Genomic DNA, 12,584 nt, shown 5'->3' with positions numbered 1-12,584 from the left:
TATAGAGTCCAACAGGATAAAGATCATACAAGAGAGTAAATGCTCAGTAGAATCTATATGGGTAGAAATCCCATGTGTGTTGGGTAAGAGTATATTGATAGGAGTATACTACCGTCCACCTGGACAAAATGGTCAGACAGATGATGAAATGCTAAGAGAAATCAGGGAAGCAAACCAATTTGGCAGTGCAATAATAATGGGAGATTTCAATTACCCCAATATTGACTGGGTAAATGTAACATCAGGACTTGCTAGAGACAAAGTTCCTGGATCCAGCTGAAGAAAATAGGATAAAACATAAGCATTGTCAAGGTAAGTGTAAAACATTGATAAGACAGGCGAAGAGAGAATTTGAAATGAAGTTGGCCATAGAGGCAAAAACTCATAATAAAAACTTTTAAAATATATCCAAAGCAAGAAACCTGTGAGGGAGTCGGTTGGACCATTAGATGACAGAGGGGTTAAAGGGGCTCTTAGGGAAGATAAGGCCATTGCAGAAAGACTAAATTAATTCTTTGCCTCCGTGTTTACTAATGAGGATGTTGGGGAGATACCAGTTCCAGAGATGATGAGTCAGATGAACTGAACGAAATCACTGTGAACCTGGAAGATGTAGTAGGCCAGATTGACAAACTAAAGAGTAGCAAATCACCTGGACCGGATGGTATGCATCCTAGGGTTCTGAAGGAACTCAAAATGAAATTTCTGATCTATTAGTTAAAATTTGTAACCTATCATTAAAATCATCCATTGTACCTGAAGACTGGAGGGTGGCCAATGTAACCCGAATATTTAAAAAAAGGTTCCAGGGGCGATCCGGGTAACTATAGACCAGTGAGCCTGATTTCAGTGCCGAGAAAAATAGTGGAAACTATTCTCAAGATCAAAATCGTAGAGCATATAGAAAGACATGATTTAATGGGACACAGTCAACATGGATTTACCCAAGGGACGTCTTGCCTAACAAATCTACTTCATTTTTTGAAGGGGTTAATAAACATGTGGATAAAGGTGAACCGGTAGATGTAGTGTATTTGAATTTTCAGAAGGCGTTTGACAAAGTCCCTCATGAGAGGCTTCTACGAAAAATAAAAAGTCATGGGATAGGAGGCGATGTCCTTTCGTGGATTACAAACTGGTTAAAAGACAGGAAACAGAGAGTAGGATTAAATGGTCAATTTTCTCAGTGAAAAAGGGTAAACAGTGGAGTGCCTCAGGGATCTGTACTTGGACCGGTGCTTTTCAATATATATATATATATATATATATATATATATATATAAATTATCTGGAAAAGAATACGACGAGTGAGGTTATCAGATTTGCAGATGATACAAAATTATTCAGAGTAGTTAAATCACAAGCAGACTGTGATACATTACAGGAGGACCTTGCAAGACTGGAAGATTGGGCATCCAAATGGCAAATGAAATTTAATGTGGACAAGTGCAAGGTGTTGCATATAGGGAAAAATAACCCTTGCTGTAGTTACACGATATTAGGTTCCATATTAGGAGCTACCACCCAGGAAAAAGATCTAGGCATCATAGTGGATAATACTTTAAAATTGTCGGCTCAGTATGCTGCAGCAGTCAAAAAAGCAAATAGAATGTTAGGAATTATTAGGAAGGGAATGGTTAATAGAATGGAAAATGTCATAATGCCTCTGTATCGCTCCATGGTGAGACCGCACCTTGAATACTGTGTACAATTCTGGTTGCCGCATCTCAAAAAAGATATAGTTGCGATGGAGAAGGTACAGAGAAGGGCAACCAAAATGATAAACGGGATGGAACAGCTCCCCTGTGAGGAAAGGCTGAAGAGGTTAGGGCTGTTCAGCTTGGAGAAGAGACGGCTGAGGGGGGATATGATAGAGGTCTTTAAGATCATGAGAGGTCTTGAACGAGTAGATGTGACTCGGTTATTTACACTTTCGAATAATATAAGGACTAGGGGGCATTCCATGAAGTTAGCAAGGAGCACATTTAAGACTAATCAGAGAAAATTTTCTTTCACTCAATGCACAATAAAGCTCTGGAATTTGTTGCCAGAGGATGTGGTTAGTGCAGTTAGTGTAGCTGGGTTCAAAAAAGGTTTGGATAAGTTCTTGGAGGAGAAGTCCATTAATGGCTATTAATCAATTATATGTAGGGAATAGCCACTGCTATTAATTGTATCAGTAGCATGGGTTCTTCTTAGTGTTTGGGTAATTGCCAGGTTCTTGTGGCCTGGTTTTGGCCTCTGTTGGAAACAGGATGCTGGGCTTGATGGACCCTTTGTCTGACCCAGCATGGCAATTTCTTATGTTCTTATGAAGGAAGTTATGCTAATGGAACGGTGCAAAATTGGAGTCACTGCAGGATATGGAGTACAGCGTTTGAAGATTGGTTTCCCCTGAAGCAGGGCTGAGTGGTCCGAAACACGATCGTGTCAGGACTGTTTTCTCAAGTAGTTCAGATGGGTATTGTTCCACAGACTGGGTTGTGATAATTCTTAATATGATCTGCAATGGTACATCCAGTTTGTGATGAACATGGGACTGTTTCTGAAGTAGCACAGATGATTATTGCTCCATTGACTCTTTTGTGATAACTCTAAATATGATCTGCGATGATATACTCGTGTTGGGATAAATATCGGAGTTCGTCAGCTTTTTATGAAGATTTCAAGATAGAAATCAAAAAAATTTTCAAAAAATAAAAAAATCTAAAATCAGTAATTAAAATAAATTAAAGGGACCTATGACCAAAATCATGAGTTTGATTGACAAACTCATTGAGTGTGGTCCTACAAACAATATATGTGGGTTATTGCACATGTGGTTATATTATAAATGAGAAAATTTGACCAGTGAAACCTATTTTGTTTCTGTGAGTGTGTTTAACTTCACCTCAGACAGAGCAGTAATTAGCAACCAATAACTTGATGCTTTATTATAATAATAGACAGAATAATAATGATAGAAGACTATCAACTACTTAATTGTAATTTGTGTTGAAATATACTTTGAAAATAGGGATGTGCATTCGTTTAATTTGTTTCATACGTTTCCCATTACATGTCAATTAGATGTGCATTCGTTTCATATGTTTCATACGTTTCATATTACATGCTTGTATAGAAATGTATGAAACGGATGAAACAAATGCACATCCCTAGAAAATACTGCTAATAATTTTAAGACATGAAAGACAAAATGCCACCTCAGATAAATTAAAAAGACCTGAACTACAAAAAACTGAACAGAAGACATTTGCAACCAACGAGGCAACACACAACTAGTAGAACTGTTTACAAGTCATTCGCTCTACAACATCCTCCAGGTTATTAAAAATTAACTGGCTCTTACCCTGCCAAAAGGGAGGAAGGAGCAATTATGCAACTTTCCAGTGCTTCCCAGCTTGAGCTCTGTCTGGATAGAAAGCGGTTGCTAAACCTGAATCTGCATCTAGTGGGAAATGGGGCATTGCTGACTGCTTTTACAAACAGTGAAAAATAAAACCTTTTAAGACAAGTGGTCACCTTCCTACAGTTTGGGCTCTCCGTCTCAACGGAATACCCCAACATTATTCACTACCATTTATGATCGGGGGAAGTGAGGCAGATGCACCCGTAGGGCCTGGGCTTTTGCTCCTAGCTACCCAGGGCTGTTCCATGTTTCTATTCCCATTCATGGCACTGGCAGGCCTCTGGCCGAGGGCGCAGACCACTCAGCCAACAGATGTCATTGTTGAGGGTTGACTGGGGGCTGGCTTCGCCAAGGTGGGTGTGGGAGGGACTCTGATTGCTCCTCTGCAGCTCCTCCAGCAGAAGGCTGTAAGGGAATGAAGCCCAGATCTCTCCTGCACATTGCTCCTGGGCCAGTCACTTATCCCCCCAAAGAAAACCATTTTTCAGAAACCAACATTCCTTCATTATTTCTTTGAAAAAGTTGTATTAACCTGCATGCTTGTACCCTTTAGCATTCAATATTATAACTTCATGTAATATAATCTTATCGTTGGAAACAAATACAAGTTTTAACCGCAAAACAAATAATTTTTAAGGCGAGGTTTATATCAAATCAGGAAACAAAATTCTAGCTGAGGAAATAAAATGCTTACTGTTAAAGGGATAGTCATGGTGCACATAACTCTTGCTAATCTTAAATCGTTATTTTTAGGAGTCTATCTTGCAGATTTCTATAGTGCTCCTCCCCTCTGGATATTCATTAGAACTAACAGTACAAATTTAAGTAAACCATGGTCAACACAAAATGGTTTGCACCTCATACTGCTGAGATCAGGCAGAACTAGTACAGCGTGCACGGACAAAAGCCATCACGGTACTGCAAAAGCCCCATAATCTGCAGGAACTCCCCCCTCCTACTCTCCCCCAGGCGCTTTTCTTCTGTTTAAATCTTCTGACTGCAGTTCCAGCAATATTCCTTCACTCCGTGGGATACCACTGAGCCATTTATTTATTTGATTTATATTCCAATTGTCGGCACTTTCAAAGCGTAACCCTTTTTCGGGGAATAGTGATGATGCCAAAGGGCCATAAAGGAGTGTGAGTGAGAGAGTGTGAGTGAGAGTGAGAGTGTGAGTGTGAGAGTGTGAGTGTGTGTTACCCAGGTTGCGGTAGGAGGCTACCCCGATCCGGGCTGAAGAGAAAGCACTCTTTAAGGTACGGGGAGGGGGAAGGGTGGGTGTGGGGGAAGCACAGGGGAAGGAGGGAGCCTGCAGATTTTACAAATTTGAAAAGCAAGGCAGGAACCTGGGCAGGGGGGTGCGGGGAGGGGAGAGGGTGGCACCGATCCCCGACCCCTATATATTTTTTTCTACTACCGATTTGAGCTCTTTGGGGAGGAGGCAGCAGGGTTGCATCATGACGTTTGGATTGAGGCAGGAAGGGGGGGGAGGGATTTAGTCGGGGCCCGTGGGCCCGCGTTTTGGGGTTGTTTTTTTTCCCCATTAGGTTGGCCACTTAATCAGATATCTTTTGACGATCTCCGGTTAAGCGGCTGGTTATCTGGCCACACAAGGGTAGCTGGATATATCTCGGCCCCTCTCCGAAACGCCCTAACCCCGTTAGACTTTAGCTGGATAAGGGCTGAATATGGCCAGCTATGCCATTTAGAAGGATAACCGTTAGCTTACCCATCTAAATGGCTTTTGAACGTGGATCCCCTGATGACTAAAATAAGGGCTGGGCCTAGGGCTATCTAGTGGCGACCTCATAGTCTCTACTAAAGCAATAAGCGAGCGTGTGGTCCTCACTCGCCCTGCAAAAGAGCCTGCTGCCCTCACCCACCTCCTCTCCATGCAGTGACTCGGTAAAGGGAAAAAGCAGCGTTGCTAGGTGCCAGTTAAGTTGAGCTTTCCAGCTGGTTCGTTGTGTGCTGTAAACAACAACTGGGGGAAGCATCTTATTAATGCAATCTAAAGAGCGGCTTCACAGCTTTTCTGACAGAGCCCACTTTGGAACTGCACAAAAGTTACAGGGCCTGCAAAACAAAATGACTTAAAAGCCTGATCAAAATGTCGTATTTCTCACAGCTTCAGCAGTGTGTGTTTCACACTGTTTACAAATTACTTTCTGTCCTGGTTTGCCCTTCGGACTGCCGCACTGGAGCTTAATATTTGTGACCCACCTGCAAGTCTCCTGGCATACACTGAGGTGGAGGGGAGGAGGGGGTGCACGTGAATGGTCCCAGACCTACAGTTCAGGATCCTCGCATATAAAATGTGCTTTTTAATTTGAAAAGCTGCAGATATATGAGTTTGCACACACACACACACACACACATAGTGGAAGCACAAAATTGGATGAATGCAGACACTATGAGCCTGAAACATGAACATTTAGGGACAGTGGCACCTAATATCAAGAGCTTATTGGGATAAGAACCCCAATTCCACCACCTTGCAGTAGCTTCCATGATCTCTTTACCATAGTAATATTTTAGTGTTCTCCATAGTTCATTCTTTCACACTAATTAAAAAAAAAAAAAAAAAAAAGAAACTGAGAAAAGGGTGATTTAGAAAAGCAGATGCTGCAATAACGGAGCTTAATCTGTTCTGTTTCACAGTTGCTCACCCTTACTTTGAGTAACGAATCCTTCACAAATTTACAGTCTGTGAGCCACCCCAGTCACTGCTTTCTGCTCTAGGCATCCTGACCTAATTGCTGGTGGTATGAAAAAAAAAATGTATACACACATGCATATACGTGCACATATACATACTTGGCTTCTTTTTTAATTTGCTCAAATTCTACAATGCAGTATCCTATTAAAACATACCAGTGAATGTTTCAGTGCAGGGGTTGATTCCTGCAAGCCTCTTTGATGTGCCAAAGTCCGAAATCTTCAATACTCCACTGTAGGTATTTATCAGCACATTATCTCCCTAAAGGAAAGGAAATTGGAAACAACCAGGCCAGTTACATATTTTCAAGTGATTGTAACTGAAGTAAAACCTCCCCTATCCAGAAAGTTTAAGGAGAAGTACCTGTATCACTTAGCCAGACCTGACCATGAAACAAGCCCAGAGTGTCCAGACGGCTCTTTGCTGTGCTGTATAAAGGCTACGCAATGGGCCTACTACCAGACTTTTGGTCAAAGCAAAAAAAAAAGCATGCAATAGTTTCAGGAAATTTTATTTAATGTATCAAAAATCAAAAGACAAGCAAGCATTATACGGTAACAACATGTCGGCTCACCAAACTGCCTACCACCTGCGTAAGATAGGCCATTCTGTGTAAGACGGGTTTGTGGCCCTCAAGGACCTGCTGCATAATGTTTATATCCGGTCTTTAAATTGTTTATAAAGGAAACCTAAAGAAAAATGTTACTGGAAAATAGGAATGACTGACAGCTATATTTTTTCATAAGAACATAAGAAATTGCCATGCTGGGTCAGACCAAGGGTCCATCAAGCCCAAGAACCTGGCAATTACCCAAACACTAAGAAGATCCCATGCTACTGATGCAATTAATAGCATGGGATGCAAGCAAGATGTATCTGGAAGCACAAACATACACTTCTGTTTCTATGCATGAGAAAAAAAAATGTTAAAGAAAAACTTTCAAAGATCTTTGCATGGCCCCAGATACCACGTATAAGGGGGTGCGGTGATCTACCATAGTATTTTGTAATTTGCATAACATACCATGTGTTCCATTCAGTAAGTGCCAATATCTGTAATGTACTGAAATTGAGTATTTTCTCTACCTATTTTATAAACATCCACACATACAAAAATATAACTTGTTCACCTAATTTGTGTGTGAAAGAAGGTATATTCTAAAATATGCGTGCATTCTTGAAATCGCCAGTTTGCTGATACCTCCGCCAGTTCACCCAGTCCATCTCCAATTCAGAGACCACCCTCCCAGTTCATCCAGACCTCCCACCCAAAAATTAGCAGACAACTCTGATAAAAATAGTGCCAGATTTATTTTAAACTGTTTTATGTTTTCTATTTTACTGTTTGTTTACTAATTATTATGAAAGCCATTTATGATCCACCCTGAACTAAATATTTTTTGGGATTGAGTGGAATATAAACCTGTGTAAATAAATAAGTAAAATAATAGCAGGTGTAAAATTGCACTAATAAGTTGCCTAATGTGTGTGTGTAAATCTCATAAAATAGCAACTTACGTGCATATATCTCTCGTCCTCACCTCAGAATGCTCCGAGACTGCACCCGTTCTTGCTCAGGTAAATGTATGTGCGAAACCAAAAAACCTCTGAAAATTAACTTGTATGTGACTTGTAAGAAATCTGCCACCAGTGCTAATTCCCTGTTAGCATGGCCATGGTATTTTTTGCTCGGCAGAGTATGTAAAATGTGTTAACACTGTTGAGCTGCGCCAATGAGCTCATGACCACAGTATTTACAAAGAATCATTAAATTTACTGCAGGCACTTGAGCAGTATATGTGCCATTTCCTACAGAGGTGTGGTCAGGGACGGATTTAGCATTTTACCACCTCTAGGCACTTTTGGTGCTTTTACCCCCCACCCCTGCAAGAGTCTGTTCCAGCAGAGCTGTAAGGCAGCCCTAAATGTTTGTCATCCTAGGCAGGGACATAATAGGTGCCTATTGACATATCCAATCCTACTGTTTTATTGTAACTGCAACCTTTTAGTTCATCACTTGTTTAATGTTTATTATTATTATTATTATTTATTACTACTTTTGTTCCTTCTCCTCTTGTTAATTGTAAACCGGCATGATGCGATATCCATCGCGAATGCCGGTATAGAAAAACTTAAAATAAATAAATAAATAAACTGACAACCCAACCTTGGGTGTCATTAACTGTCAGCATGCCAAATAACGGCTCAATCCAGTAAGGCCGCGGTAAAAACAGTGAGGTAGTGTCAGGCGCACCCTTCCTCCCCGCACGCACAGTTCTCTTCACTAACTCCCCGATACTCTCCTCTAATCGCATGCAAATGCATGCCGCGGCTGTGAAGCGTTAGGGAAGGGTTATGCCCGCGCAACCCATTTTACTGTATAGGCGCTGTAACAGCGCCTATACAGTAACCTGGGTGCGCTGGTACCTGTCATTTCAAATGACATTTGAAATGACAGGCACTAGGAAGTGTAAAAAAGTTTAAAAAGTGTAAAAAACAAAAAACCTGTGTGTTATATAAAAAATAAACAATTTTAATACCTGTCGGAGGGCCGTGGGTCCAGGCGGCCGGTGGGCGGCGGGCAGCCATCAGCGGCATCCGGTAGTCCCTTCTCCCTTCCTCCCTCCCTCCCCTGCCTGGATGAGCGCCAAAATCGCACGGGCGGGTCGGCAGCGGGGGGGGGGGGGGGGGCGGCAGCAGGATCCGGGAGCGGCGGGTAGGCAGCAGCGGGGTCCGGGGGGTCCGGGGCAGCGGCAGCGGGGGGGCGGCAGCAGGATCCGGGAGCGGCGGGTAGGCAGCAGCGGGGTCCGGGGGTGGCAGCGAGATCCGGGGAGCCAGCAGCGGCAGCATGTTCGATCGCGCAGGCAGGTAGGTGGCAAAGTAAAGATGGCCGCCAGCATGGGAAAATCGTGCAATTGGCCGCTGAAGACGTGACGTCACACCCCGTGACGCCAAACGTCGTGACGTCACGTCTTCAGCGGCCAATTGCACGATTTTCCCGTGCAGGCGGCCATCTTTACTTTGCCACCTACCTGCCTGCGCGATCAAACATGCTGCCGCTGCTGGCTCCCCGGATCTCGCTGCCACCCCGGACCCCGCTGCTGCCTACCCGCCGCTCCCGGATCCTGCTGCCGCCCCCCCCGCTACCGCCCCCCCGCTGCCGCTGCCCCGGACCCCGCTGCTGCCTACCCGCCGCTCCCGGATCCTGCTGCCGCCCCCCCCCCCCCCCGCTGCCCGACCCGCCCGTGCGATTTTGGCGCTCATCCAGGCAGGGGAGGGAGGGAGGAAGGGAGAAGGGACTACCGGATGCCGCTGATGGCTGCCCGCCGCCCACCGGCCGCCTGGACCCACGGCCCTCCGACAGGTATTTAAAATTGTTTTATTTTTTTATATAACACACAGGTTTTTTGTTTTTTACACTTTTTACACTTACCATAGCAGGCCCGAGCCTTGCTACTTTTTCGTTTGTTTTTTTTTGCCCTGGTCCCGTCCGGTCTCCTGCAGCCCCGTCCGGTCCGGACGGGGCTGCAGGAGACCGGACGGGACCAGGGCGGGTAAGCAATGTTTTTACCCTACACTACACTACACTAACTTCTACTAGGGGGAGGCGGTAAACTAGCAGGTTAAGGCCGCGGCAGAACAGCGGGTTACGGAGGAGATAATATCAGCGCCCGTTACAGTATCGCAGGGGAATAGCTAATTCCTTCATTATACAGCTTTTTCGTTCATTTACATGCCGGGTGCGGAAAGGGTTATGCGTCTGTTTTCAGAAGCGATACGGACGCGTGAAACTGGACACTGTATCGCCGAACTGCCTTGCGCGCCCGAATTGTGCGCTACGAGCACGTTACAGACGGGCAATCCTCGAGCGGACGATACTGGATCGAGCTGTAAGTTAGCAAACTAACTATTAACTACTGAAGGGGGAGGCTGGATCCTGGGCTCTCCTCTCAGAAAGAAACATACTGGTCTCCCAGTTACCCACCTGCTCACCTCCACCTCCCAAATCAACACATATATCTTTGACAACCCCTCCTACCCTTCCATTGCCTCAACAATGGAACCCCCACCAATACACATCTGGTATCCCTGTTTGGGCTCCTTTCTCTTTGGGCGGCAGGAGGTATGCAGTCTCGAATTTTGAAACACATGCACAGGGCGGGTGCAAATGTATTAGGCACCTATATGCAAACCTTCAGCCCTGCAGAGATCCTCCCCCACCCCCCAAACTAACTTCTAGGTCCCTAGGTAAAACTCCCCATTCCCCAAGATTTTGATAATTAAATTCAACAATCATGCTGACCCTACCACTACTCCTCTCAGAAAACTCCTGTACATAGGGAGGATAACTTTCAAAACTGCTCACATGTGCCCATTTAAGTGTGTACAAGGGTTCGTGCAAAGCTGTTACTGTATTTTAAAACTGTGTGGAAACAATATGCGCACACAAATGCTCGTGTATGTAAAGAGCAAAAGCCACACAATTTCATACTTATCCGGATAAGTAGCAGCACTTATTCGGGTAAGTTCAGATTTATCTGGCTAAGTAGCGATACGAAGCCAGCTAAGTCCGTAAAGCGCTACTTATTCATCTAACTAGCGCTTTTCAGAATTAACACTTTGAGCGATTTTTAATCAGGGAAGCGATAAAAAATTGCTATTAAATAAATCAACTTATCCAGGAATGTAAGATAGCCAGATAAATCTAAATAAAAGCGCTACTTATTTGGATAAGTTCAAATCTGTCCGTCTAAGTAGCAGCAAAAGTGCTATTTAGCCAGATAGGTCGGAATTTAGCTGGATAAGTGTGTGCAAATGATATAACCGCATATCTCTAGGTCAGATTTTAAAAGGGATATGCAAGTAGATTTTACTCACGTTATTTAGACGGATTTACTGTTCCCCCTTTCCCCCATAAGTTGACTTTTACACATGTAAGTCAGAAGGTTTTCTAACATGCGCGTTGCAATGAACTAGCCAGTTTTACCAATTAGTCCATCTGCAGCCTGAAGTCTCCCTATTTCATCCAGACCCTCCACCCACTCATTTTTTCCTCTTTTAAGATGTTTACAATCACTTACGCCAGCTAATGACCAGGTAAAAGACTTTTTGGCAGGTTGAAAATAGCAACTTATTTGCATAATTGTTGGCCCCTTCCCGGAATGCTCCTGGCCCGCCCCCTTTTTTTTTTTCACATGAAAATTTACTCACAGATCCTAATTTACACCTGTATGTTGCAGTTTTCAAAATAGCGTGCACTTGCGTATATGCTACTTTATGCGCACAGCTTTTGAAAATTCACCATATAGGGAGGACAATTTTCAAAAGCCATTTTCAATTACCTACTCTAAAGCTACCTAAAAGTACTTATGGTTGAAGGGGGAATTGTTACCCGTGACTTTGAACCAAAATCTAGAATTTAAATAATAAACTTTGTTTTGTACATACAGACTTAAAGATGAATTTTAAAAGCCCTGTGTGTGCCAAAGCCGGAAGATATATGCGGTGACTCAGGGCGGCACTCTCCTTGAGAATTTTAAGACGCGCCCGAGTATGCGCGAATCTCCCGGTACATGCACAAGTCAAAAAAGTTAAAAAAAAAAAAAAAAAAAAAAAAAAAGGCGACGTGTGGACGTGAACTGGATGGAGCGCGGGCAGAACATGAGCGTTCCGAGAAGGTCACTTGATTTTATACGCACAAGCACGCACTGGGGTCCCCCTAGCTAAGGATGGCGCGTAAATTTTAAAAATAAAAAAATCAGGGCTAGTCAGCAAGGTTTAAAGGATTGGGGCTAACAGGGTAAAAGGGAAGCTATCTAAGCTAGGGGAGTTAGGAAGTCCTATCTTATACCGGGGCAAACCGGGGAAATGGGTATTTGCATTGGCCTATGTGCCTAGAAAAATCCACCCATTTACGCGGTAGAAGTGGCATTTCTACGCATCGATACATAATTGCGCCCACATGTACGTGATTACTGCTAACTGTATAGCCTACGTACTTACATGCGCATATGGTATAAAACGGCCAGTCCCATTCGCGGGAGCCGGCATACCCACGTACATGTATGCGAGTTACCATCGTCATACAAATGTGTTTCATAAATTATGTCACAGTGGCTGATAAATGTTAATCTGTGATTTTTGTGGGTTGATTGCAAAAAAACAAATAAACAATGCATAAAATGTATACATTTAAAGAAATTCATATTTCATTGGCTGAAAATAGTCTTGGAAATTAGCTGGCTGGGCTGAACTAGAATGTTTCCCCCTTATTACTCACCATACCAAAAAATGTCAAATTATTTTGTCACTTCATTAACTGCAAGACAAACTCCTATTTACAAGTCCACTATGAAGTAACAAAACCCTGGAAAAAAGTCAGAACTTATATATAGCAAACCTGCCATATCAAAGCAGCACTAACTCATAGAATTCAAAAAGCAGCACTGTAAATAT

The 12,584-nt window shown here is 43.3% G+C and overlaps 1 protein-coding gene across 1 annotated transcript in view; it reads right to left on the bottom strand.

Annotated features, from left to right (window-relative positions):
• MAP3K5 (mitogen-activated protein kinase kinase kinase 5) overlaps positions 1-12,584 on the bottom strand; it is a 375,637-nt gene that overhangs the window by 74,184 nt on the left and 288,869 nt on the right. Inside the window, exon 19 of the mRNA XM_029596916.1 lies at positions 6,284-6,389. Coding sequence (XP_029452776.1) covers positions 6,284-6,389 — 106 coding nt within the window. The remainder of the gene's footprint in view (positions 1-6,283; positions 6,390-12,584) is intronic.

The sequence above is a fragment of the Rhinatrema bivittatum genome, chromosome 3 (genome assembly GCF_901001135.1).
Source record: "Rhinatrema bivittatum chromosome 3, aRhiBiv1.1, whole genome shotgun sequence".
NCBI classification, from domain to species: Eukaryota; Metazoa; Chordata; class Amphibia; order Gymnophiona; family Rhinatrematidae; genus Rhinatrema; species Rhinatrema bivittatum.
This window is presented reverse-complemented; position numbering and strand designations above follow the sequence as displayed.